Source organism: Amblyomma mixtum, chromosome 6, assembly GCF_055824585.1.
Source record: "Amblyomma mixtum isolate Tamu chromosome 6, ASM5582458v1, whole genome shotgun sequence".
NCBI classification, from domain to species: Eukaryota; Metazoa; Arthropoda; class Arachnida; order Ixodida; family Ixodidae; genus Amblyomma; species Amblyomma mixtum.
In genome coordinates, this window is record NC_143017.1 from 97,566,766 (window position 1) to 97,591,402 (window position 24,637).

At 48.1% G+C, this 24,637-nt stretch overlaps 2 protein-coding genes and 1 long non-coding RNA gene across 5 annotated transcripts in view; 2 read left to right on the forward strand and 1 right to left on the reverse strand.

Moving 5' to 3' along the window:
• Nup205 (nuclear pore complex protein Nup205) overlaps positions 1 to 8,501 on the forward strand; it is a 23,230-nt gene extending 14,729 nt beyond the window's left edge. For all 3 annotated transcript variants that reach the window (XM_089548447.1, XM_089548446.1, XM_089548448.1), the window contains 3 exons: positions 2,024 to 2,290; positions 3,107 to 3,331; positions 6,786 to 8,501. In XM_089548447.1, coding sequence (XP_089404573.1) covers positions 2,024 to 2,290; positions 3,107 to 3,331; positions 6,786 to 7,574 — 1,281 coding nt within the window. In that variant the 3' untranslated portion in view covers positions 7,575 to 8,501. The remainder of the gene's footprint in view (positions 1 to 2,023; positions 2,291 to 3,106; positions 3,332 to 6,785) is intronic.
• Positions 5,270 to 12,209, reverse strand: LOC149339790 (uncharacterized). The gene is made up of 2 exons (XR_016283558.1): positions 11,242 to 12,209; positions 5,270 to 9,432 (listed from the first exon to the last, which is right to left on the reverse strand). It is a non-coding gene; the product is annotated as an uncharacterized LOC149339790 (long non-coding RNA).
• Positions 10,829 to 24,423, forward strand: LOC149339791 (WD repeat, SAM and U-box domain-containing protein 1-like). Its single transcript, XM_089548449.1, has 6 exons — positions 10,829 to 11,558; positions 11,650 to 12,179; positions 12,257 to 12,290; positions 16,542 to 16,688; positions 18,793 to 19,174; positions 20,352 to 24,423. Exons 1-6 carry the CDS (start codon positions 11,289 to 11,291, stop codon positions 20,495 to 20,497), a joined length of 1,509 nt encoding a protein of 502 aa, XP_089404575.1. The 5' UTR covers positions 10,829 to 11,288; the 3' UTR covers positions 20,498 to 24,423.
• Positions 24,424 to 24,637: the final 214 nt, after the last annotated feature.

Sequence of the window (24,637 nt, forward strand, 5' to 3'; positions counted from 1 at the left end):
CAAGCCGACCAAAGCAAGCGTACTCTGCTCGAAGCGTTTTCGTAAGTGCAGCTATATGCAGGGCTTGTCCCTAATGCGATCTTTGGAGATTTCTGTCGAGAAGGCGCCGCTGAACCATGACACAGTTCCTTCGATTTTCTCGAGCATGAGAGGCGTGTCACCATTCCGAAGGAGCGCCTCTTCTATAAGTAGAAACATTCTCACTTAGCCCCGGCAGAAACCTCATAGAGGCTCAAGCATATGTCGCTCTCCTCAGCTTAGGTGATGGCCAGACCACCTGAGGCATGCTCAGCAAGGCTCGGTTAGTAATTTTATACTCGGTTTGATGTGTCCAAGCAAGCAAGCACAGCAAAGCACAATAAAGCAAGCAAGCATTTTTTTGCTTGTGTCTTTTTTGGTTTCAGGTGATATGTGGAATGAACAAACTGTAGTATACTTTTCTTTGGAGGTTAGTAAAAAAAATAGTCACTATATTTGCTTTTACAACACCACGGAAAGCTGCGATCTGCACTCAACTTAGCGCCGGATCCGCATCGGCAGCTTCTCCAGTCCTCAAAGTGTCGTCACGACCTCTCTTGACCAGTCACGGGCGGTGGCGCGCCGGACGGTGTGCCCTGCGTCACAGGCCGCATATTTCTGCTAAAAAAGGCAATTCGCGCTTGTTTTTGCCTTATTTGGATGCGATATTCCAGTATACGGCATGAAAACTGTAGGATGCCGCTGGCAGCCTGATTTTCAAAAAATGTGCTTCAGCCTCCCTTTAATACAATTGGGGAAGCCTGCCCCGTCGAGACCAGTCAGCGTATGCACACTGACAGCGTGTGTAAGCGGATTGCGCTATGCTGGTTGATCCTGCCTGGTTGATCCTGCCAGTAATCATATGCTTGTCTCAAAGATTAAGCCATGCATGTCTAAGTACATGCCGAAATAAGGCGAAACCGCGAATGGCTCATTAAATCAGTTATGGTTCCTTAGATCATTTCTTTCTACTTGGACAACTGTGGCAATTCTAGAGCTAATACATGCATTGAGCCTGAAGGCCTTTGGCTGACAGCCGTGCCGATTAAGGCGCGTGCACACCACAGGTAGTGCGGCTGCAGATTCCTGGCAGGTACAGACTTAGGCGCTGCACTTCCGCCTGCTCGCGTAAATTACCGCAAGCATGCGCAGACCGGCTTTGGTTGCAAGCGCGCCGAAGTGCCATCCCGGAGGTGGTTAGCTGAACCAAAACTACACGCAGCAAAAGTTCCAGAAACATTATTCGCTTGAGATGAATACTTCGCTATTCGGCTGAATATTCAAAATTATCGAATATTGACACATGCCTATGTTTAAGAGGACGTTTTTTGCAGCTGCTTGAAAGACTGCGGCACTTCACATGTCACCATTTTTCAATTTTAATAAGGCCAACAGCCACCAAAACGAAGGAATGCACAGGGGAATGTGTTAGTTCTTTAAATTTTTTTGTGTTGGCAAGTGGGACATTGCTGATGTAATCATCAAATTCAGCTGCTACTGCTGGCCTGTAATGGCATGGAGCAAAGAACAACCATGCCATTTTGAATGAGCACTATAGTCTATAGCACATGGCCATGAAGAGTGAGAAGAAGATATAGAAAAAAAGAGCGCCCAGAGGGATGTGTGTTGCATCTTCATTAGCATACTCTGAATGCATACTCTGGTGTGCTAACGGACATTCAGTCCTTCAACATAATGGACAAATATTTCCAATCCTGTGCTTGGCACGTGATAACCTTCGTTACTTAAGCCCCAGTGAAACCAAGCAAAATGCAATATTTTGTAAGCATGGACACAAATATCATTCACTGTATGCATGGCCATGTAGGTAAAAGAATAGATTCATTCATCATTGATTGTTGACATAGCATCTCAAAGCATTAAACTCATTCCTGCTGAAGTCTGGACTGGCATTAGCGCAAATATATCAGCAGATTTTTTTTTTTTTATTCAACAAGCTGCAAAGTAATGAGTCAATCAATGTGGCTATTATCTCTCTCTACAGATGAGGGCCGTGCTGCAGGCTGCATTGGAACGCAATGCAGAGCGTGAGCGTGCCTATGTTGCACGCCAGGCGTTCAGCGCTTGGCAGCAGCTGGCCTCCGTGCTGGTGGTGTGCTGGGCATCCTTGCTGGATGCGCAGCTGCTGCTGGAACTGGCCCACGAACTTCTGCTCCCTTCCCGACCCCTGAGCGAGCAGAGTCCAGCAGCTGAGCTGCTGCTGCTCATTGTGACCGCTCTGCGCCAGCGTAGCCTCACAGCCGCTGATCAGGTGGGTGTGTGCTGTGTGGGAGGGACGTGACTGTTGTCTGACACACTGAATCAGCTGGAATTGAAACAACAGAATTGTTGACCGGAGGTAGTTCTGCACAGGTTCTTGTACATCGGCTAATGGGTGTGCATTGCTGAGAACTGGGACGTTATAGGTGCCAGGCAATAGAGAAGTAGAGAAAATTTTCAGAAAGTATCTAGACAATGAGTTTGCTTTCGTGAGCTAAGAGCTTCATCCTTGAAGGTTGAAGGCAGTACAACCAAGCAGTGAACATAAAATACCTAAGCAGGTGACGAATGCAAAATGCTCTGCTGCTAAAATCTCTCGGCATGTGTGAGCACATGGTTTATCGAATCATAAATCCTTGAATAGTTTGGTTTGCAAATTGAATACGTCATATAATTCAGTTTTTCTCCGATATTTGATGTATTCAGCCAAAAAGCCTCACATGAATTAATCTCGTGCAGCGGTGCACAACTGATCTGCAGCCTACAACTGGTGCCAGTGCAAGATTCGCTCGAGTTGGCAAGGCCAAGGACGCAACACAAATGAAGAGGCTGCCACCAGCAGTAGTGTGTGTGTGGAGAGATGGACAGAGATTAGGAGAGTAGGTCAATAGGTGCAAACATACGTGCACTTAATTTTTTAACCACATTTTCAGAAGTGGCAAACAAAGCACCTTAGATGCTCTGAAACCGCTAAGAGTTGGCGTCCTGAAAATTTTTATTCACTCTGGAGGAATACTTTGAGTTTTCGAATAATAAACGCTCAGAAGCATTGGGAAGAGTGAGTGTTCCGATACTGCTTGTGTTGCAGGTGTCTCCGCCGTCTGTGCTGGCGCTGACCCGGTCCCTGCTCCAGAGCCTGGTGGTGTCGGGCAGTGGGCAGCAGCGGCTGCGTGCCCACCTCTACTCGGCCCTGCTGCACCTGCTGCTGGGCTGGCGGGGCAGTGGCGAGAGGGCCGCCCTGGCACAGCTGGTGCGCTCCTGCATGCAGCCCCTGCACGAGCTGCTCTGCCGCGATGTGACAGCCTCCCACGAGGTACACCGCCCTTCTTCCACTTGGCCCCATCTGTTCTCAATACGTAGTGGGGAACCATTGTTTTATGGGAAGCATATTAACGTAGGTTTCGGGCCTTCGCACGACGCCCGGCGGTGGCCACCATTGACCTTCAAGTGACCTTCAAGTAGGTCACGTGACATGACGTCACGTGATGACGTCACACCGGCTGCAGATGGGGCCTCATATCGCGCCGTCGGTCACCTCCCGGCGGTGGCCACCATTGACCTTGAAGTGAGATCACATGATGTGACGTCACGTGATGACGTCACACCGGCTGCAGATGGGGCCTCATATCGCGCCATCGGACGTCGCCCGGCGGAGGCCTCCACGCTTCGGTTCGCGCCGTCGCGCGCGACGCAGCGGCGGCGCCACCACCATCGCTGCATCACGTGATATGTGACGCCACGCCAGGGATGAGGCGGTGCGCGCCCGCCGTCGCGTCAGTCTCTGTGCCTGCAACCACGCCAGCGTCTTTGCGCCGGGCATGTATGCGGTCAAGATGCCTCCAAACACTAAGGACATGCTTCACATCCACTGGGCTTAACCTTGATAAGCCTCCAATTTTTACGCATACCACATATACAGGGTGTCCCAGCTAAATGTAACCAAGCTTGTAAAAAAGACGAAGTGCCCTAGCCCAGTGAGACCAACTGGGGGTTGTCACCAGTCACGTGTCCTAGTCTGCAGTATTTTTTTATTATGCAAACATAATTACCGTATTTACCCAATTCCAACGCGCACCTTTTTTCGGGGAAAATACGTCTCAAAATCGCATGCGCGTTGGATTCGAGTGCAAACCGAAACTGCCCCATAGCTGCCCATCGTCATCGCCATTATACGATGTGGGAGCTCACTAACTGCCGGCAAACATAGGAGCACGTTTGCTCGTCGTTTTCTGCGTCGCAGGAGCCGTTTTCAATCTGTGTGGCGCTCAGCGACCATGGACCACGTTCACGACGACGCTATCCCGTGCACTGCCGCGGGCGGACGCCTCATCACTGCGTTTGTACGATCGAGATACGCGGCTCGAAGAATATGTTGATAAAACAACGGTTGTCGGAAACGCGTCATTTCAGCGGTAAAGTTCCAAAAGCGATGAGAGTCCTTTCTGTTTTGCGGCCGATTCTCTGACCGAGATTACATCGTCCGCAGGCGGGGCACGCCGCGCCGCTGACGAGGTCGTGCATCATGCCGATCTAACAGATAACAGCGCTTCCGCGCTCGTTTTTATGCTTGTTTTGGCCGTCGAACATCTTTATCTTTCGCTCAGATGCACTGACGAAGTCATGGATGCTCCGCAAGAAGCTTGAAGGATCCAAATGGTGCATCGCCGCTGCCGCAGTTACGCCTAGCAGCAGACGAACCTCCCGTCACCGGAGCTCTCCGCTTGCGCTTGGGGCGTCTTCCTTTATACTGATGCTTTGTCATGAACTTGCATGAAAGAAAATCTCGTTTCTCAGTCGCATCCATAGCGGAGAAAGGAGAAAAACCCGGGCAGAAGCGTTGGTTCACGTCTCGGTGGCGGCAGAACGAAGAAAGAGCGTCTGCGTCCGACCGTGCGGTGGAATGCTCGTAGCCAATGGAAGGGCTCCGATCGTACCACGTGATTTGAAGGGCCAGTCGCGACGCTCGACTCGGGCGGGAAACGATCTTTTTTTTCGTATTTTTTATCAAGAATGCGCCGCTGCCGAAGTGGCTTCTGGTAGGAGAGGGTTAGGCCTACTTCCCCGCGAAAATTCAAGAGCGGGCGACGCCGTGGAGCGAAATGCCGCGTTCCCGAAATTCGGTCAAATTCGCACTTTCGCAAGCCACCGCGAGAGCTTTAATTGCATTTTTTACTAACTTCCCATTGGTTATCGGCTTTGATTTTTTTATACATAAAAGAAGAGGCTTGGGGGAATACATGACGTAAGAAAATTCAAAATCGACTTTATTGGGAAAAATCGCGGTTTTTTCACCCGCAGCTCTCCTTAAAATATAAAACAGTTGCAAATTATTTTCATTCGTGGAAGCCACATGCACGTTAGAAGCGGGGCTTGTAGTTTTTTTTTTTTCATTACCAATATCGGGCGCGCGTTAGAATCGGGGCTTGAATTTTTTTTTTTTTGGTGCCGTAAATTGGGTGCGCGTTGGAATCGGGGGCGCGTTGGAATTGGGTAAATACGGTAATTAGCAGAGACTAATTATCTAACCTTTTAATTATTGCCTTCAGGAAGAAAGTGTCGATGCAGGAATTGCGGATCCCATAGAAAAATAACCAGTTGCCGTGTTTGCAATCAAGTATCACTGATACAGCTTCTTTTATTTGCCTTAAAAGAAAGCCCGCTAAATACAAAAAGAACCATGTGATAGGGAAGCAGTTGCAGCGCCCCCAGACCACTTGTCAAGCAACGACATTCACTTATCTTTGCAACGCTGTCCCGAACATGATTCGGCGTTTTTTGCGATGATTGCGAGATATACGCCAGCAACTCTCACATGGGCGCTAGGGCAACCGCTTCTTCAGCGCGTCACTGTGCAAGTTCGGCGGCATGGCCACATGCTTCTCACTCGAGGCAAGGTTTCGCGTGAAAAAGCGCTCCATTCAAGTCGTGCTTCACTTCCATGAAAAGCTGCGCCTGCTTACTTTTCATGACGCATAAGCAGTTCCACTTGTTCAGTCATACTTTGTTCATTCAAATTCAGCTGTGACAGGAACAGTGGATGATGACACACACATCAGCTTGCAGCTGGGATACTTTTTGATTGCTCCTTTACAAAGCAGCATAGTGTGGGTCCACAGCCCACAACTGTGAAGGAAGGAGTGACCAAACCACTTAGGTTCATGGTTGGTAATACAGCTGCCGTTAAAACACTCAGTCTTATCCGATGGAGGGTCAGATGATGCTATTAAAAAAAGTAGCAATGATCTCTCTTTCTCCCATTCGTTTCACTGTAGCCGGCACTGAAGCTCGGTGAAGTTCACTATCCCCAGTAATGATAGCTGTGCCGTGCTGCCAAGAAAGTGCCTGCTTCCTGGCTTTCCTGGATGCCTATTTACCATACGCAGCCAGCAGACTCAGTGGTTGTGGCACCACCTAAATTCAGAAGGCATTTAGTAGTATATATTTTGTTTTGTGACATTATCTGGTCATCTTCCCCTCACATTTAGTGCCAGTGGAGAGTTGTCCGATCATGCATGTTGGCACTTTGTCACACTGGGGCAGTCAGAGCAGCAACTCCGAAAACAGATCGTCTTGCTCGTAGGTAGTTTTGTGCCCGCACTGCCTGCTTGCTGTGCGATGCAAAAAGTGAACGTCAGACTGGAAACACACAAAGGGGCCTGACTTCAAAGCTGTCTGGTAGCCATTTCTCATGCCTGCTCGTAATCAGAGTACATACATATGTATCACCATGCAGACACCTTGAAAATCCTACTAAAATGTATGTGCAGGTGACACAAATGATGGCCCTTTGCGTGTTGGATGCCCTGGTCTCACTGGATGCCAGTTCCTGGTTGGAGCATTTGGCGCGAGGTGGACACCTGCTCCACCTAGCAGCTGCAAGCCCATCCACTCGGCCGCACCTGCGCGAAGCTCGGCTTGCACTGCTAGCTCGCCTCGCGTCATCGGGTGGTGCCCGGACACTCCTGGAGGCCGGTCTGGAGTCGCAGCTCTCATCGCCACAGTTCCTCAGGGCTGAAGGCCCCATAACGGGCGGCAGCAAGTCAGCTGTTCGGCTATTGCTGGTGCTGGCAGCCACGCTGGGTCCCCGCTGGGGTGCGCCACAGCTGGTCACGCATCGGGAGCCCCTGGCGGAGCTGCTGGTCCAGCGAGACCCACTGGCTGCCCAGCTGGTCGCCCGTCTTGGGCGGCCGCCGCCCCTTCCGTTGCGGGAGCAGGCGCTGGCGCTCTTGGCCGCTGCCACGGACGAACCACAGCTGGCCGTGCCATTGCTGGTGCTGGCCTGCGCAGGCGGGGAGGACGAGCCACACCCGGACGAGGCACTTCTGGCGCGCTTGCTGCGCCGGTGGGCCACCAGAGATGGCCAGCCACTGCACACGGAGCTGCTCGAGCGCACCGTTTACCTTCTGTGGCGAGGACGCCGCAAGAGCCCGCTTGGACCAGATGCGCGCGCTGCCTTGACCGATTGCGCTGAACCGCTTAACAACCGGTCAAAGTTCTGCCAGGCCCTAGTGCGTCGTTTGCAGAGGATGGCCTTGAGTGCAGCGCCCCCAACTTGAAGTCGTTTAGGAGTTGCAGGCCTGTGGAGAACCGGAGGCTAGTTTCTTTCCATTCTTCATGGTTTATAAGCCTGTTTTCAATAAGTTTTCATGGAGACGAAAAGGAATGGGCGCCTTCTCTGCAGATAAACTCAATTCGCTGCTCTGTTGCATGCTATAGAAATACCGAATTGTTGGTTGACTGCAGGCGTGCTTGCAGTGCACTGGCCCCTTTCTGTTTGGATTCCCTTAATGCCCCCTGTGCGGGTTGTTTCAGCCAGTATTCTTATCATGTTATAGCTTTGATTTATACTTCAATGAATTGTTGTATAGCTTTTTGCACTGTTATGGTTAATTCGGTCTTTAATATATATACTGCATAGGAGGATTTTCAAGACGTCACCGCAACACATGCTGGGGCTTCTTGCGTAGCAATTTTTGCCATTTTAATACTAAGGAAATCTGTACAATATGATTAATGCCATTAAACATGTATATATATGGTGCCATTATATACACCAGCTAACAGAAGAAACTTGAGCCATTTGTACTGTTTTCTTATCCTTGCAGACAACTGGCTGCTTGGTGGAAAAAGCCTGCTTTGCTTTCAGTTAAACTGACAGTACAGTAAGAGAAATAAAAGAAAATCATGGGGATATGATATCATGAGATCTTTTTTGCACGGCACTCCCACTTGGTCAAACAGGACCACTGGTCTCTTGTCCAGTTATTCCATATATAAATCACATATGCAATTTAACCCCTCTCATTTTTTTGCTGACTTTCATGACCATCAAGTGTATTCTCTACAAGATTGCTGTAGCTTTTTTGTTAATGTTTAGCTGCAGTAGCAAAATGAAAAGCTGTGTTTTTTTGCTTTGTTTTGTTCAAAACATACGTCAGCCTTTTCTGCATTGTGGCATAATAAACATTACTGTTAGCAATGCATCATGCCCTTCATCATATCTACTGTTTGTTGTTCAAAGGGTTTCACATAGTACGTGGCACCAGGATCATACCGGTTAACTTTTGGTCATGTAAGGAGTGGTCAGCTTTTGAATAGGGTGCCAAAGCTTTAGACATATATAAATTAAAGAATTATATTCTTTATCTGCCTCATATAATTTCTTATTCGTGCAAGTACTTATTTAACTTGCTGCTAAGTTAATACCTTTTTGGTTCGACTGAGCAGCCCTGTGAAAAAGCAACTGTTAAAGATTTTGGAATGTCGTGACAACATTCCTGGTCGGGACCACGTAAAGATGACATGCACTTTCAGTGGAGTGCTTTTCAAGTTAATGAAGCTCGGGGTGGTGTGTAAATAGATTCCTGAACATTGCTGAGGCAAGTCGTTGAAGAGTTTTGAAGGAAGTCTTGCAAAGCACCGTGTTTTGCCTAGTGAGGGGCCAACAAAGAGGAAGTATATGGTATATCTGAACAGGAAAGCTTCAAACATGGTGTAGTTAATGGGCCCAGGTCCGCCCAGGAGCTGTGGACCACACGCAGCACAAGTGTATTAGATATGAGGACGCGGTCAGAACTGGCTCGGAAACTAGTAACAGCATGCAAGTAAAACACACGTCCTACGTCTCAGTCCATCGAAGGTGGTCGTAACGCCGACTGATCAGGAACGGAGAAGGCAGGCATACGTTGCGGCACCCAAAGGTATGAAAAGTGCTGTAACAGCTGGGGAGGCGGGCATCGGTTGCAGCGCTCACGACAGCAGCAGGGTGGTGTGGTGCGGGGGGCCAGCCCCAGGACCTAGGTGCCCGGCCTGATATGGCGAGCTGACCTTGAACGTTGAGCTCCAAGAAGATTCTTCCCGGCAGAGCGTCACGCTCGTACCGAGCTCTGACTGCCACACTTTTTCCTTGTTCGCCTGGAAAAACACAGTGGCACAATCCACATCATCAGACTATCAAACAAACAAAAAAGAAAAGATGTTAAACAGCAGTTGACACCTTGTTGGGGATCACCAAGGGGAAAGATTCATACCAATTTTTTGGCCTGCAGTCACAGTACGCTTCAAGGCCCGTGCACTTCACCTTGGAGAACATCCAGTGTAGATCTATTACTCAAATAGGACAACACTTGAAGTGGGTGTAACTTTTTGCTACAGCTGCTCTTTTGTCTCATGAAATTAACCCATTGTTTGATAAGGACTGCTAACAACTCCACGCTCTTGAGTAAAGTCATTGCTTCAAAAAGCAGATAGTGCTACATTATATGTTGCTTGCTGTGCCACCCACAGTTTACTATTGCTCAATAGCCAGCTAGAGGAACATAAATAGTATAAATACTGAAGTTTTTTTTTAGTTAGCTGTGTATGAGCAAGCTGCGTGTCACGTGGCCTGTTATATCTCGTTTGTACTATGTTGTCAGTTTTTCGTATGACAGGAAAGGTAGGCAATAAGCAAATGATACTAAGCTTGGGTTACTGTTTTACTGCAGCAGAACAGAATTCTGTATGAGGACATAGGGTGAACGAAAAAATCTTGTATCGTGAAACCTGTGAAAATTGCATGACATTCGAAAACAAAACATGGCAATGTATTTTGCTGTACTCTCATTCACTTATTTTTCTTCCCATGTGGAGGTAAGTGACTACTTGGCACATGTATGTCAAATACTTTGTAGCTATTAATGACTTCCTGCAAGTAATGTAATTTTGTTTATTAAACCAAACGGCAATTGGATATATGGTGTGCTAGATTAATGAGCAAGAGTTAACTACTGCCTGGAAAACTTAGGCTGCTGTATACTTCCTACAGTGTGTCTTGAACATAACTGCCTGCAACTGCCAGCAGCAGCAAGTGAATGGCCATGCTTCTGCACGGTCTGCACTTCGGCAATATAAAAATATATGTTGCATTTCTTGTATTCATATTGCTGTTTGTGAGGAAGACGGAAGGCTACATGGTGCACATGTATTCAGGCAAAATGCTCTTTAAACGCCGCGTGGCTAGACCATTCGAAACGGGCGAATGTGTCTACCCGCTCGCGGAACTACACTCGGGCTGGGGCTGGTAGGGTCCGGGCCACCGCTAATTGCTGCGACTGCGCCACACGCGGTTATGAGGGTCGAGCGAAGTGCGGCCTCCAGAGCAAAACGAAAAATAAAATTTGGCTGCCTAGCGCTATGTCCCTCAGACTTTTATGGGTGACTGCAAGAGCCAGCGACACGATTCGCATTTAGCTGCGCGACAAACGATTCCCGCTGCTTACGTCACACGGCTCGAGACCGTTCGAGACCAATCATCACGCGCGCGCGCGCCGCTGCGGTGGGCGCCTTCCTCACCTTCCTGTGCTAAGCCATCGGGCGAGAGGGCAGCAAGCGCGCGGAGTCCGGTCCGGCCGTACGTGAATGAGTAAACACATCTCACGTGGAATACATTGAGTTGGAGGTGTCTGAAGTGATTAGATATGTAACGAGTGGTGTCGCGCGGAAGATGGAAGCGCATAATGAGCCTTCGCTGAGCGCAACGCTCGACCATCGTGTGCGGTAAAAAGTTGTACCGAAATCGACGTTTTGATTCGCATGCGCCCGCGGCGGGCTGACTACGGGGCCACGCCTTCTGAAGTTGACGGACCGACACAAGTATGTGGCACGAGTGCGAATCGATGCTTGAGGCCGGACGGTGCAGCACGCAAGAAACCAATCTGACGCGGTGTGCATTGTCAATCGTACCCATGGTAGCGACGGTCGGCGTCAAACATTAGGTGCTCCCGGTGGAAATGGCGACCCGCGAATGGAAGCTCCGGCAGACGCTGGAGTCGCATGCCGGCGACGTGACGGGCTGCGACTTTTCGGGCACCACACTGGCCACCTGCTCGAATGACAAGACGGTGCGAATCTGGCTGTACGAGTCGGGGTCTTTCACCGAGTCGTCCGCGTCGCCGCTAGTGGGTCACAAGTATGGCGTGAACGCAGTGCAGTTCTCGCCGCTGGGCACGGCCCTCGCGTCGTGTTCCATCGACGGCAGCGTGTTCATTTGGAATGTTCAGGTGAGCGGAGTGCTGTGTCGAAGCCGGTCGTGGCTGTGTGCATCTGCATGGTTTCGGGTGCCTGAGGGATGCTCGCCTTCCAATTCGACAGAGCGGCGAGGTGCTGGGTCAGCTCCAGCACCAGAGTGAAGCGGCTCTGCGCTGCTGCAGCTTCTCGCCCTCCGGCGCGTTGCTGGCCACTGGAGGCGACGACGAGACGTTGGTGCTCTGGGACGTGGCCACGCGCTCGCTGGTGCGCGCCCTCGGCGGCCACGGTGCCCTGGTGACGGCGTGCAGCTTCTCGCCCGATGGCGCGCTGCTCGCATCCGCCTCGTCGGCCGGAGACCTGCGGCTCTGGGACGCCCGTTACGGTCACGGCAGCTGCCTGCTGACCCGGTCCGAGGCGCACGACCTGGGCGCCACAGGCTGCCACTTCAGCCCGCAGTTCGAGGCCAGTCTGGCGCACGGCACGCTCGAGAGCAGCTACCTGCTCGCGTCGTGCGGCAACGATGACCTGGTGCGCGTCTGGCAGGTGCGCATGGCTCACCGCTGCAGCCTCTGGCCCCAGTGGATGTTCGAGGGGCACTCGGGGAACGTCATGTGCTGCCGCTTTGCCCCCGGCGGTCAGCTGTTAGCCTCCAGGTGCGTCGCGCCGCCGCCGCGTGCGCGCGGTCCGCAAGGACGCGACATGCCTTACATTTTCTCGCCCTCGTGCGCAGTGCCGGGGACAAGACCACCATGCTGTGGGATGTGGTGAGCTGGCCTCGCATGTTCCAACTTTGCATGCTGCCTATCAGAACTGAATATGCAGCGTCTGTGGGTAGTTAGTGTCATCTGACAGTGACAGCTGCTTCAAGGGAAGCCCTCTTTTGTGTGTTGCTGATGATTTTGGCTACTCCTTTATTTCTCTTGCATGTAGGAGGCTGCTACACATTGGGATGTTGGTTCAGCCTTCTGCAGCTTGTTTAGGTTAAGCGTTTGCCGATTTGCGCACCAACTGGTACCAGACGCATGCCCACATTTTCATTGCATGTTGTCCAAGGTGACATGATCAGCGTGCCATGACTGTTGCCGACAAAAGTCATGAGGGTGCACAAACAGCTAGACAAACATGCAATGCATGCCAAGTCTTGCCATGTTTCAGTCACAAAGTGATGCTTGCTCATGATTGGTTTCCATGGCTCTGCAGAAAGCCGCATGCTGTGCCGTTCACATTTTATTTCGATCTTGTTGTGCACATTCAGGATATTGGTTCATTGTGCCATACACTTGTTTAACAATTTTCTTCAACAAGAATAGGTGTCCCTTGGCAGCTTGGACTGTAGTGGTAAAAAGTTTCGTGTTATTGGTTCGCATTGGCTTCGTGTCATTGTGAGCAATAAAGTCAGCTCAGTTGTTAAAGTGCCAATGATTTGGAAATTTGCAGTAGAAAGGCTGTCATTACTCATAAGTTCATGGTACTACCACTTCAAGCAGAAAGTTAGTTTTGGAACTTTTCAGCTCCTTCTCATGGTTTTGGGTATTAGAGAGGTTTAGCTTAGCGGAGGTATACTAGCATAGACATATGCAGGATTACCGGTTGCCTCCTGCACACACTCAGCGGCAGAGACAGGGCCAGGTGGGACACTGCACAGTCGTAGCTTGTGCACGGTAATCTGGTGCATGTCTGTGCTAGTATGTCTCCATCTTTGCTAAGTCTCTGTTTTGAGACACAGGATATAAATGGTTTGGTTTGATTTATGGGGTTTAACGTCCCAAAGCGACTAAGGCTATGAGAGACGCTGTAGTGGAGGGCTCCGGAAATTTCGACCACCTGGGGTTCTTTAACGTGCACTGACATCGCACAGTACACGGGCCTCTAGAATTTCTCCTTCAAAGAAATTCAACCGCCGCGGCCGGGATCGAACCCGCGTCTTTCGGGACAGCAGCCGAGCACCATAACCACTGAGCCACCGTGGCGGCACCAGGATATAAATGAAAGAATTTCAATCTGTCCCTCTCGGTCCATTTTTTTATGGTGAAAGCCTTTAATGCCTCATACTGTCGTTAGCAGCGGCGTCGGCAGCGGTGTCGGCAGGTGTTTCCACGTTTCTGTTACGTGCCTTATATGGGCATATGCCAATCATTACTTAATCAATACTTAATAATTGAATGATAATTAATGACTAATGAGTAATAATAGTTAAGCAATTAGCCTAATTAACCTTTCTAGTGAGATCAGATAAATAAATAAAACCGAGTAGCAAATTGGTCGAGTTGGGGAATCAAACCAGGGTCTCCGGAGTGCCACTCTGCCATGCCGGCTGGATGGTTTTGAATGAACAAAGGCGCGTCTAGTGAATAGGATGTCTTTGTTCACTCCCATCTTCTTCGGTTACAGCGAGGTTCAGGTGTCCAAGGAGGTACAGGTGTCCACCGAGATATGGGAGACAGATACATGTCCTTTCCTCAAAGACCAATATACCCAAGAGCAAGGCGTACAGGGGAACCTACAGGGGAAGGGGCGATGGCGTTCTGTGGACTCCCTGGCAGCGTTGCAAGATGCTGTCGCGTTCAACTCTTAGAGGCGAGGCTTAACCACACATCAGTGACACAAGCAGCAACACCGCGCTTAAGGCTTTCGCCTCACCACACTTTAGGGCAGCAAAGTGCCCCCCTGAATTTTTTTTTCTTATTCTCTGTGCTCCTGCACTGTTCCCACCTGCTAAGTAAGGACCAAACTAGCGTGCCAAAATGCTATAGCAATTGCAACCAACATTTTTGAGGTTTTTAAATACCTTGCACTTCTTTCAGGCATCTCAAACATGCACTGCAGGTCTCTGTCTAACTGAAGGACATAGTTGGAGTCGATAATTTGTGCACTTGAGGAAACAACATGTTGACCTGAGACACAAGAAGAGGGGAGGCAACTCATCTTATCTGTCTTGTACTGCATTGAGAAAAGTTTTTTTGAAGAGCTCTTGAGGTTCTCTTTTGCTTTTATTTCTCTTAGCCAAAAACTGTTTGCCTCAAGATTTTAAATACGACTTGCGTGCAAGTTATAGGCTAGGCTTTGGGGCTGAATGAAAGTTGAGATAAAACCTTGTCAATAGGTAAAGTGAAACATACTTGTAGGTAATTTAGATGAGTTTCTTTTTTGCTTGCTCTCAAAGCTGTTTTTTCTTGACATGAGCTGGGTGTTGCGGTTGCAGAAGCCATAATTTCAAGTCTGGCACTTTCGTGGCAGCACTCTCGTGACACTGATTTTGTCTCATGGATTGCAGTAAATGTTCAAAGGTAGCAGGGGAGCAGCTGCTACTTCCCAGGCACAGTGCTGCTAATTTACTGGGAAGTATTTGATGGCAGCAACATTGTCAAGACTTGCACACAATCCGTTACCAGTGCTTGTGTAAACAGGCGAAGAGTACCGTATTTTCCGGTGTACAAGACGCACCCTTGTATAAGACGCACCTGCCATATATGCAGGCTGTCATTGAAAAAATTGGTATATAAGACGCACCCGTGTATAAGACGCACCCCAATTTACCCAGTTAGGCTAGTGAGGCTTAATTAAGCATGCTTATGCGACCATCGCAAAATGCACTGTACGTGGGAGAAGTTCTTAAGCAACGCTAATTGATCGAAAAAGGCAACACTCATGCCATACCCGAACACGTTTTAGCACAAAAGAAAAAAAAGCGAAAGAACTCTCTTTATGTCCACAACAATTTATTTTTACATAAAACCTTCAAAGACTTCATCTTCGGATGCGCTATCGAAAAGGCAACGCTGCTGAAGCATTCTCTTTGCACTACGTACTTCTCGGCTTCTCTTGGCTTGTCTTGACAATGGTGAGAAGCGCGACTGTCGCCATCTTTTGGCATTTCACATTACCTTTGCTTGGGCTCTCCGAAATGGCCGCGTGTTTAAGATCCCGGAAGTGGTCAACCCCGCCGTTTCATGATAAAGTTCACCTAAAAAAGTTGCGCACGGCGGTCCCCGTATTGAAGTATTAACCATGTTACAACCGCATTATTGGTAGTAATATTTTTTCGGTGAAAAAAGCTTGAACATGAACCTGAGTAATTTCTGAACTCGCAATAAAAAAAAAAAACGGAAAATTCGCATATAAGACCCACCCTTGTATAGGACGCACCAGCAAGATTTTGAAAAAAAAAACCGCGTCTTATACACCGGAAAATACGGTAAATTCCTGGGGGGTATTAAAAAAAAATGTGGCTGTCATCAGTGCTGACGACTATAGTTGCAAAACATACGAAGGCATGGTTTGAGCAGCAGTGTAGTTGGTGCTCCCTTTTTTTTTTCTTGTCAAGGAAGTATTCTCAGCCTGTTTCTTTCAAACTGGTTTCATTTAGTGCTTTGCAATTAGCTGGGAGTAGGCTGCATGAACGTTACGCAGCATACATTAGGTGTACTCCGAGATCTGCCGCAAAGCTAGAATTCAGTCTCATGATGTTGTCTTTTGATCGCAGTACGCGTAAAATCTGTTTTGCCTAAGATACTGCGCTAAGTACTGTGTTGGCGAAATACAAGCTATAGAAGTATTCAGTAATAAATGTTCTTAGTGGCACCAAGCAGCATGCTGTCTTCTCCACGGTGAGTAGAGTGTCTAGAACAGGGCTTCTCAATTTTTCAAGCCTTCGGGCACCCTAGCAGCTCTCAAAAGTTGCAAAGGAATGCCACATGTCTTGGATTCTATCCCTTCCTGCCTAACATGCATGCAGAAAAGAGCGTTCAGATGTGTGACCCCTCAAAAGTGCCCAAATTTAGTTAATAATGACTGTTCATGTAACAAATCAATTTTCTTTGAGAAGATACGGAATGATTAGTCCAAAAATAAAGTGTGTAAAAGAAATGGAGGGGTGTAGAGGTGCTGAGGCATGCATGGATTGACATACTCGGGGAAAGCAGAAAGCACTGTCCAAGGTGCCCAGAGGTGCTGGGAACCTTGTTTGAGAACCCCTGGTATAGAGCCGCATCATTCCAGCTGTGCTGTGGCTGCAGGGCACTGGGGAGCAGCTGCAGCGGTTGACCAAGCACAGCCGCTACGTGCCCTGCTGTGCATTCTCAAGTGATGGAGAGTTCCTAGCCACGGGCTCCAATGACCGCACTGTGGTCATATGGACCCAGGCCGACAGCGCCACCAGCTCAGTGAGTACATTTCTCGGGCAGTTTGGCCGTGGGTGGGCATGAAGCTGAAACCTGGGGCTGGATTTCGTAGCAGTTCTTTCCTCTGTTCATCCTTTTGCTCTTCTTCTGCAAGTACAGGTTCCTCTTATATGAAAGGGAACAACATATTTGCTCAAAGAGACGCCTGGAAAAATTTTTTAGATGTTTCTGTTGTTTTTAATGCCTAAGGGGAAAATCTGGTCAGAAATCCGGCAAGGGTGTGCTTGTCACACATAATTACGGAGTTCACAAAATGAACAAGGGAGGGGAAAACCTCGGGTTGCTTGAGCCAACGTTTCGACAAGGGGACTTGTCTTCGTCTGGGCAAAGCGTTTATCATTGGCAGGGATTAAATAGGGCCTTCGCTCCGAGGAGGAAGGCCCCGGGGGTGGGGAAGGAAAGTGGTGTGAGAGGGGATGCGTGTCAGGAAGGGGAGGGAGGTGACTCTTGATTCGTTAAGCTGCAATAGTGGAAAAACTTATATCCGGGGGGTGTGTAATGAACAAAGGCTTTGAAGGGGCTGCGACGGGGGGGGGGGAGGCGCTGGGTGGACCTGGAAAACTCAGATAAGAGGATTAGTCAGCGCGGTACATGGAAATGAGAACAAGGCAAACAAAATAGGCTGGCACTGGAAGGAGAAAGAAAGGGGGGGGGGGGTATTTCCAAGGAAAGACAAGGCAGGGGGGGGGGTGGAAATGGCTCGAGTTCAGAGAAAGTCAAATGGTGGGGGCGGAAGGGGTAACAGGAATGTCATGGTTTCCAAGAACTGATAGTAGGGGATTAGGAGAAAAAAAAAAAGTGAACAAAGGGAGAGGGTGAGAAGGCCGGAAATGGGGTGGAAGATATGACGTGGGAAGGGTGCAAAGAGCGATAATATACTTATGCGAGGTTCTAGGAAATGGTCTGACCACGTGCAAGACATTTGTTAATTTAAAATTATGCTAACCCTGGAATGTACCTGAGAGATTCCAGGTTTCCTCTGGACATGTGAATCCCTGTTGGCTGCAGTCTTTTAAATTTGTGGATTAGGAATGCTTCTCTGTATTTTCTGTCCCTAGTCGATTTGAAGCCTGACTGAAGAATGAACAATTTGAGTTCGTCGAATTTGTGATGGCGTTGATTAAAATGGGTCGACACTGCCTTCTGTTCATTCCGTGTTGTGTCAGCCCGGTGCCCGTTTAATCTGGCACTCATTGTTTGCCCGGTTTTTCTGATATATTGTTTCTGGCAGAAGGAGCACTGGAGTAATCATTCACTGAATGCTCAGTATTTGTTTCCTTTCATATTGGAGGGGCCTGCACTTGTGGCTTGTGATGTGGTTGCTGAACGCTGGACAAGCAGTGTTACTCGGTGGCTGTGGTATGAAAGTCGGAGATGATGATCTTTGAAGGCGATTTGAATTAATGAGGGTCTACTGTATCACTGCCAAACTTCTAAGTGGCTTACGTGGCTAATTTTTTTAATTTCCTGATGATGGGTATAGGGTGCTTATCTGCTCACTCATGCTTTAAGGTTTTTTCATTCCAGCGATACATAGCTAGGTGCTTGTTGAAAAATCGGAATCTGCGAGAGGTAGGCCATGGTGTGTTATGAAGAGCCCACTTTTCTTTAGTAGATGCCATTCTTGAAAGCTGGAAGACAGGTGCTTTGTTGCAGTGTGCTCGGTGTCATTCTCTTTTCATGGAGAAGTGGCCACTCAGGTCAGATTGGGTGGTGTCTGCTTACTTGGAACATTAGCCGGGCCTTTTCTTGTCACTTTTCTGGATGCATTTGTGACATACGTGTACAGATAGCTTGTGTTATTGTGTTGGCTTTCACTGGGGGAGAGAAATTGGGTTTTATGGTACTTTGTTAGTTCCACAGCTAATCCTGATGTTAAAGTCAGCATGCATGTTTTAATGACTTTGTGGCTACAGCCAGAAAATGGTAAGTGCAGTCTACGATGCGGCTCCCCTCTGCAAGTTCTTGTCCATGCTGATTATGCCAGCGGGAAAAGTCAACACAGCTCTTCAAGCCTAAAGCTAAAGTGCGTGTACGCTTGAAAGTGCGTTTGGAAGCCATGCTTGTATTTTGAACCCCATTACAGGGTGAGGGGCATGAAGAGAAGCCGAAGCCACAGCCGCAGCCTCAGCCAAAGGAGGGGGTAGGTGTGGCGGCCGTGGGCCGTTGGTCGGTCGACCAGGTGGGTGAGTGGCTGGAGGGCCTGGGCATGGGCCAGCACCGAGCGGCCTTTGAGGAGCACGCCATCGACGGTCAGGAGCTGCTGCACCTGACCCACGAGGGGCTGAGCAATGCCCTGCACGTGGACGCCCTGGGCACGCGCGCCCGTCTGCTGCGCGAAGTGCAGGCCCTGAAGCACCCGCTGTGGCGACACTTGCCCCCGGCTGGGGAGGAAGATGCTGCCCTGCCCGAGGAGCTCTTCTGCCCCATTACCCAGGAGCCCATGCGGGACCCCGTTGTGGCTGCAGGTCAGTGCTTTCTTCGGTTCACAGTCCAGGGTGAAAAAAAAAAAAAAAACATGGACTGACAGCAGTACTACTCACACACACATGCACGTGCTTGTGACTTTGCTTGTGTGAACACACTCCAAAACTGACTAGGGGTGAAATTTCGAAAAGTGTGTATGGCTTCTTTAGTTTTTTTTTTTTTTTTCATACTGTGAATTTCAGGGAATGCTGGGCAAAAATTTTGGGGAACCAGTCTGTTTAGGGGAATTCACCATGGTGGAGTAAATCTGAGTGAGTAATTACTCATTAGCATTCGCCCGAGCATAGCCATACTGCTACAGAGAAAAGGTACAGCTTCCACAGAAACTTTGCAGTTGAAGAAAAATTTGTCTTGGTCCAGGGTTCGAACCCGGTACCACCGCCTGTCCCGGGCAGTCGCTCTACCAACTGTGCTTGTTGATCAATTCGCTGTTGCCCTACCATGTGCTAGCTCTCCCATTTGGCACAGTTGATAACGCGACTGCTCCGGACAGACGAGGGTCCCGGGTTCAAACCCCGACCAGGAGAAATTTTTCATCGTGAAGTTTTTGTGGAACCTGTATAGCTTTCCTATGTAGCCTTATGGCTGCATTTGGGTGGATGCTAACGAGTAATTGCAATTTATTACAACTTAGGAAACTCTTGAGAAATGTTGGAAAAGTAAAAAAAGATGGAAAAAGTAAGATATTGAAATCAACCAGAGAGAAGGGTACTACAGTGTGCGCTGAATCAGACCAGATAGAAGATGGGGAGTGGAGGGTTGGTTGTAGCTCAGGTGCTGTGGCATCATGTTGTACAGTCGCTATCAGAATGACCTGCAACGCTCTGGCAGCCACCTTCTCCTGGTTTGCGTTTGATAGAAAGTGACTGCACTGTGCTGCACAGTACCAGGCACGCGGGCACGCTGCTCGGCAGCTATATACAGAACTTTGCAGCTGCGCCCGACTCGCATTGCTTCTTGACATCAGCTCGTACCACCTGATGCGTGTTGCAAGTCATACTGCACGTGAAAGTACATTGTCGCTTGTTTTATTTTCATGGTTACTTCGAGATCTGCACTTATTGTGCGGCGGCATTGAGTTATCGGTCATTGCCAGCCGCTAAGTGGTGCTGCATTCCTGTAAGAAGAGCGTGGTGGTTTTGGGCTCTGGCTGTGCAGATGGTTACAGCTACGAGCGGACAGCCATCAACCGCTGGCTGGAGAGTGGAAAGGAGACTAGTCCCATGACCAATGAGCCCCTGGAGCACACCATGGTTCTGCCCAATCGCACCCTGCTGCTGCTGATCCAGAAGTACCTGCGCTAGAGGCATGCCTGAGTGGCGTCCACAGGCATCGCCTGCACGCGTTCGGGTAACCACGCACTGGGTGCGATGTGTGCTGCAGTTGATGAGTAAGTGGCAGTGTCTTGCAGGGAAGTGTTTCTCTTAAACAGCTTTTGGGTTGCTTGGCTTTGCACATGCCCAAGCTTTCAGATTAACATAGATGTGTTATAGACCCTTTGCGCAATTGTTAAGCTGGCTTCACCTCAATGATGGGCGCCCTCCTACAGGCTTTGTATATAACCATTGTTTGCTTTATGAAGCAAAGCATGTCGGTATGGTTCCCGTGCCAATATCGTCTGCAGCTGTCAAGCCAGATAACACTCAAGATCAGAACTGTAATTCAAAGGGGGGCCTTGCAGCCAATGGTATTGTAATGATGTCATGGTCAACTGCCTTGAACCTGCTAGCATGGCACTGTAGATAGATGGAAGGCGCAGGGTGGTAGAGTGCATGCTCAAGACGATAATTCAAGTCACTTGTTGGAGGATCTCCTTTGAGCTGCATTTTCCACTTATTCTTGAGCAAGTTATGATTTGATGATGTATTCATGAGCATGTGAGCCAACTATAGTTTGCAATTTTAGCACTTTATCCTTGTTGAACTGATGGCTGGTTCGGCAGTTATTGTTGTGTCAGTGTTCTCCTGCTGAGGGGAGACATTGGTGTGCAACGTCGGGAGGTGGAATGTGCCACTGCACAGTGTTCGCATTGTGTTTCCTTATGGCCCAGAAACTGAGAGGTGCACTTGCAAAGCTGCCATTGTAGTCTTTAAAGGACATTGGCCTTACGGGATAGCAGTGTACGAGATATGTTTCCTTTTTTTTTCTTTTTTTTTCATAAGACACGGGCAGAGAAGCTGCTTCCCACCTGCACCCTAACATTGCCACCACCTAGCTATTATTAAGGCAGAATATAGTGTGGGGAAACCAACTTGGCAATTGCGAAAAGGGTCAGATGTAACACAGCTAGTTGTCTTTAGTGTTTTGTGGTGCATTTCTTCCTTCACCGAGATCACATCCTTAGTACCAAGAAGAAAAATGAGATTGCATGTAACATTATCAAGAGAGAAAGAGGTTTAGAGTGATAATGACGAGGGCTAGTGTTTGTTGTGTGACTCCACTGCATCCATTCCTTCATGAGATGTGTTTTAGAGTGAATCCACTTGCACCTAATCCCTGTGAGTTTCAGGATCACCAAGGTTTTTTTATCTCAGCAGCAATAGCACATGCATTTGACAGACTCTAGGAGAGCATGTTGTGCAGTGAAATGCTATGGTGCCACAAATCTTTCAATGCTACTTTCAAGGTGGGTTGCAATAAAATACGGCATTTTAGCCAGCTATGCAGAGGCACGCATGTTGCTCTGGTCTCGTTCATAAAAAGAAAAGCAGGTGGCTGTGTTTGTGTTTATAGCGTGGCCAGTGTATTGATTTGGTTACTGCTGATGTTCTTGAACTGGCACCTGTTGCGTAATAAAGTTCGCTTACCACTTATTTGTTGCCTGTCACTTTGTAGCAACATGCTGCTGAATAAATTTTAGGGCTGGCTTGTTTGCCTGTAATAAGCATTTATTGGTAATCTTTCCCCAGGGGCAGTATCTGTTCTGCTGTAACCATTGTGTGTGTGAAGCTGCTGTTTCCTGTGATCCCAGTTTTTTTTTTTCTCAACTTGCCCTTGCCTTAGTGAGAAGAGTAGCCCATGAATGGCATGCCTTTCATGAAAAGTGGGGTTTTTACAGTACTACTAGGCTGCTAGTCCGGAGTGCAATAGACATTTCAGTGCTGCAGTTATAATTTGAACAGTTGACCACATCACCTCATTAACACTTGCGAAAGGGAATGCTTTCATTTCATACTGAACTACTGCAGACAACTTATTGGAGCGACTGCTCTTAGTGAGCTCTATGCGCTGCATATGGTAAGATATTCGACTATGTAGGGGGGCAGCTAGCACCTGTCTTACATTACATTACTCTGATAGGGTAGTGCGCGTGATGCTGTAGCTATGTAGCACGTGGATGAGAAATTGCAGAAAAGAGGTAGCTGGCTGCTTGCAGCATTGCAAGCATCCCAAAACTAGTGCTAGTGTCAGAGTCCATTCCACTGTCCGCTTTGTTCATTACCGTGGTACCTTGTACCTGTTATGTGTCTGTTACCTGTTGTGTGCAGTTCTGCAGTATAGCGCAATGTAGGCCATAGTTTTATGGGTGCTGTTACAGCAGGTGTTTGTGCCATTGCTAGAATTGTGTTGTTTGGTACGGTACTCTGAGTCAGTCCCTCTTTGTATAAGATCTAGCGAAGTCCTCAACGTCGTTGCCATTCCCATTACCCTGACACCACACATCTTTGAACAAGGTGTTAGGCATGGTGTTACTAGTTAGTCTTTCACAATAACTTTATTTTAGAATCGCATTTAGGTCCCAGAAGTCATCTCTTTTTGTGTTTGATTCTGACACAGTAAGAGCAGAGTGAGTAGACATAAAACAAGACACCACAAACAGAAGGGAATTCACGAAGATGGTGGCCTACTAGATTTGGATGCTGCTGCAATCATACTGAGTCATGCCTCGGGGCATTTGAGCGAGCTTAACTTGTGGCAAGGTCGATTAGCACGTGGTCATTCGTCTTGAATGCCAATAAGTATATAGCTTCTTGGCATTTCCACGTTTAAAACCTGCATTGACAGAGCAATCGCGTGCAGCCATTGATGCAGGCTTTAAATGTACCAGAACTCACAGCGCTTTTGGAGTGCTTTGTTTCTTTTTTGTTTGATTTGCTAAAGGTGGGACTAGCGCTTGTTGTGGGCTGTGATATTTTCAGTCCTAGCAGTACGCATCTCGTCAGCTGCTGTATAGTTAAGCCCAAACGGGCACTACTCCGTAAAACAAAGTTCGGTGCAGTAGCGCAGGAGTTGTGTAATTTTGAGCTACAGTGCGGATGGATGCCATTGTTGGTTCCTTATCGGCACTGCTGAGGAGGGTTTAAATACTATCGTTCGGTGCTTGCACAATTCGATGTGCACTAATTTCCACCTGTGGCTTCAAGCCAAAAAGTAATAAGAGTGAGAGGAGTCTGAGGTTTCTGTCATTTGCACTTCTTGTTTTACACTCTTGCAGCCTGAAACAGTTTGTAATTGCATATAGCTTGTTTCACATACAAGAAGCGTTACGGGTGACAGAACTCGGGGTCCAGTTGACACTCTGTGCGAGTACGCCGGCACAAGTGAGAATACAAAGTGATCACACTCAAAAATGATGTATCCAAAACATGATAAACTTTTCTGCTGTGGTTGCATAGCTTTTATGCTGCTGTGAATGCTCATTTTTATTCATTTTTTATGCAATTAAAGAGATGTGTTTCGTCTGACTACTGTTTTGTTGACACAATGTGCTATATGGCAGAGTTCTTGTCAATTTAATGCTGTTCATTAAAAAAAGCTTCAAGCATGTTCTGCAACCGGCCGACCGTCTGCATCTGTCTTCCTTGAATAAAACAGGGATGCTACGACTGAAAAGTTCTGTTCTGCAGTTTTCAAAGCTGGGCCACAAACGGTTTTGTACGGTTAATCATGTTGACAGTAATATAACTGCTAGCATTGACAAATGGGCCTGTGGTTTTGAGCACTATTTGTGAAACTCTTGCTTGTTTTAAATACTAAACAGCAGAACATGGGCAACTTACACTCTAGTACACCCAACTCTCTTTGTGAGTAAAGCTGCTGTATAGTGATATTCAACAGTTTCCAGGCAGCATGTTGGTCCTGGTTTTGCAGTCGTCCTCATTGCCTAGGGGAGTGTTCTTGTCTCACTTAAGGTGACGTAGAAACCTTTGAAAAGCACTGTACTTTACCTCTGCACAGTTGAATACCCAGCATTATTTGTAAACATTTTCAATAAATTTTTACCCAGTTATGTTTTTGTGGCCGTTTTCACATATGCCTGTAGTTCTGCTGGTTGCACAGGTATTTTCAGCAAAGGTTAAACAAATTTTTAAATATAAGCTTTCTTAGCCATAGAGCTTGTATAGAGCTAGAGGCTTGTGTGGCATTGTAATACCAGTGTTAGTTGACATCAGAGAAAAAGTAAATAATGTTAACTAGTGAGGTGGTTTACTAATTTCTAATTA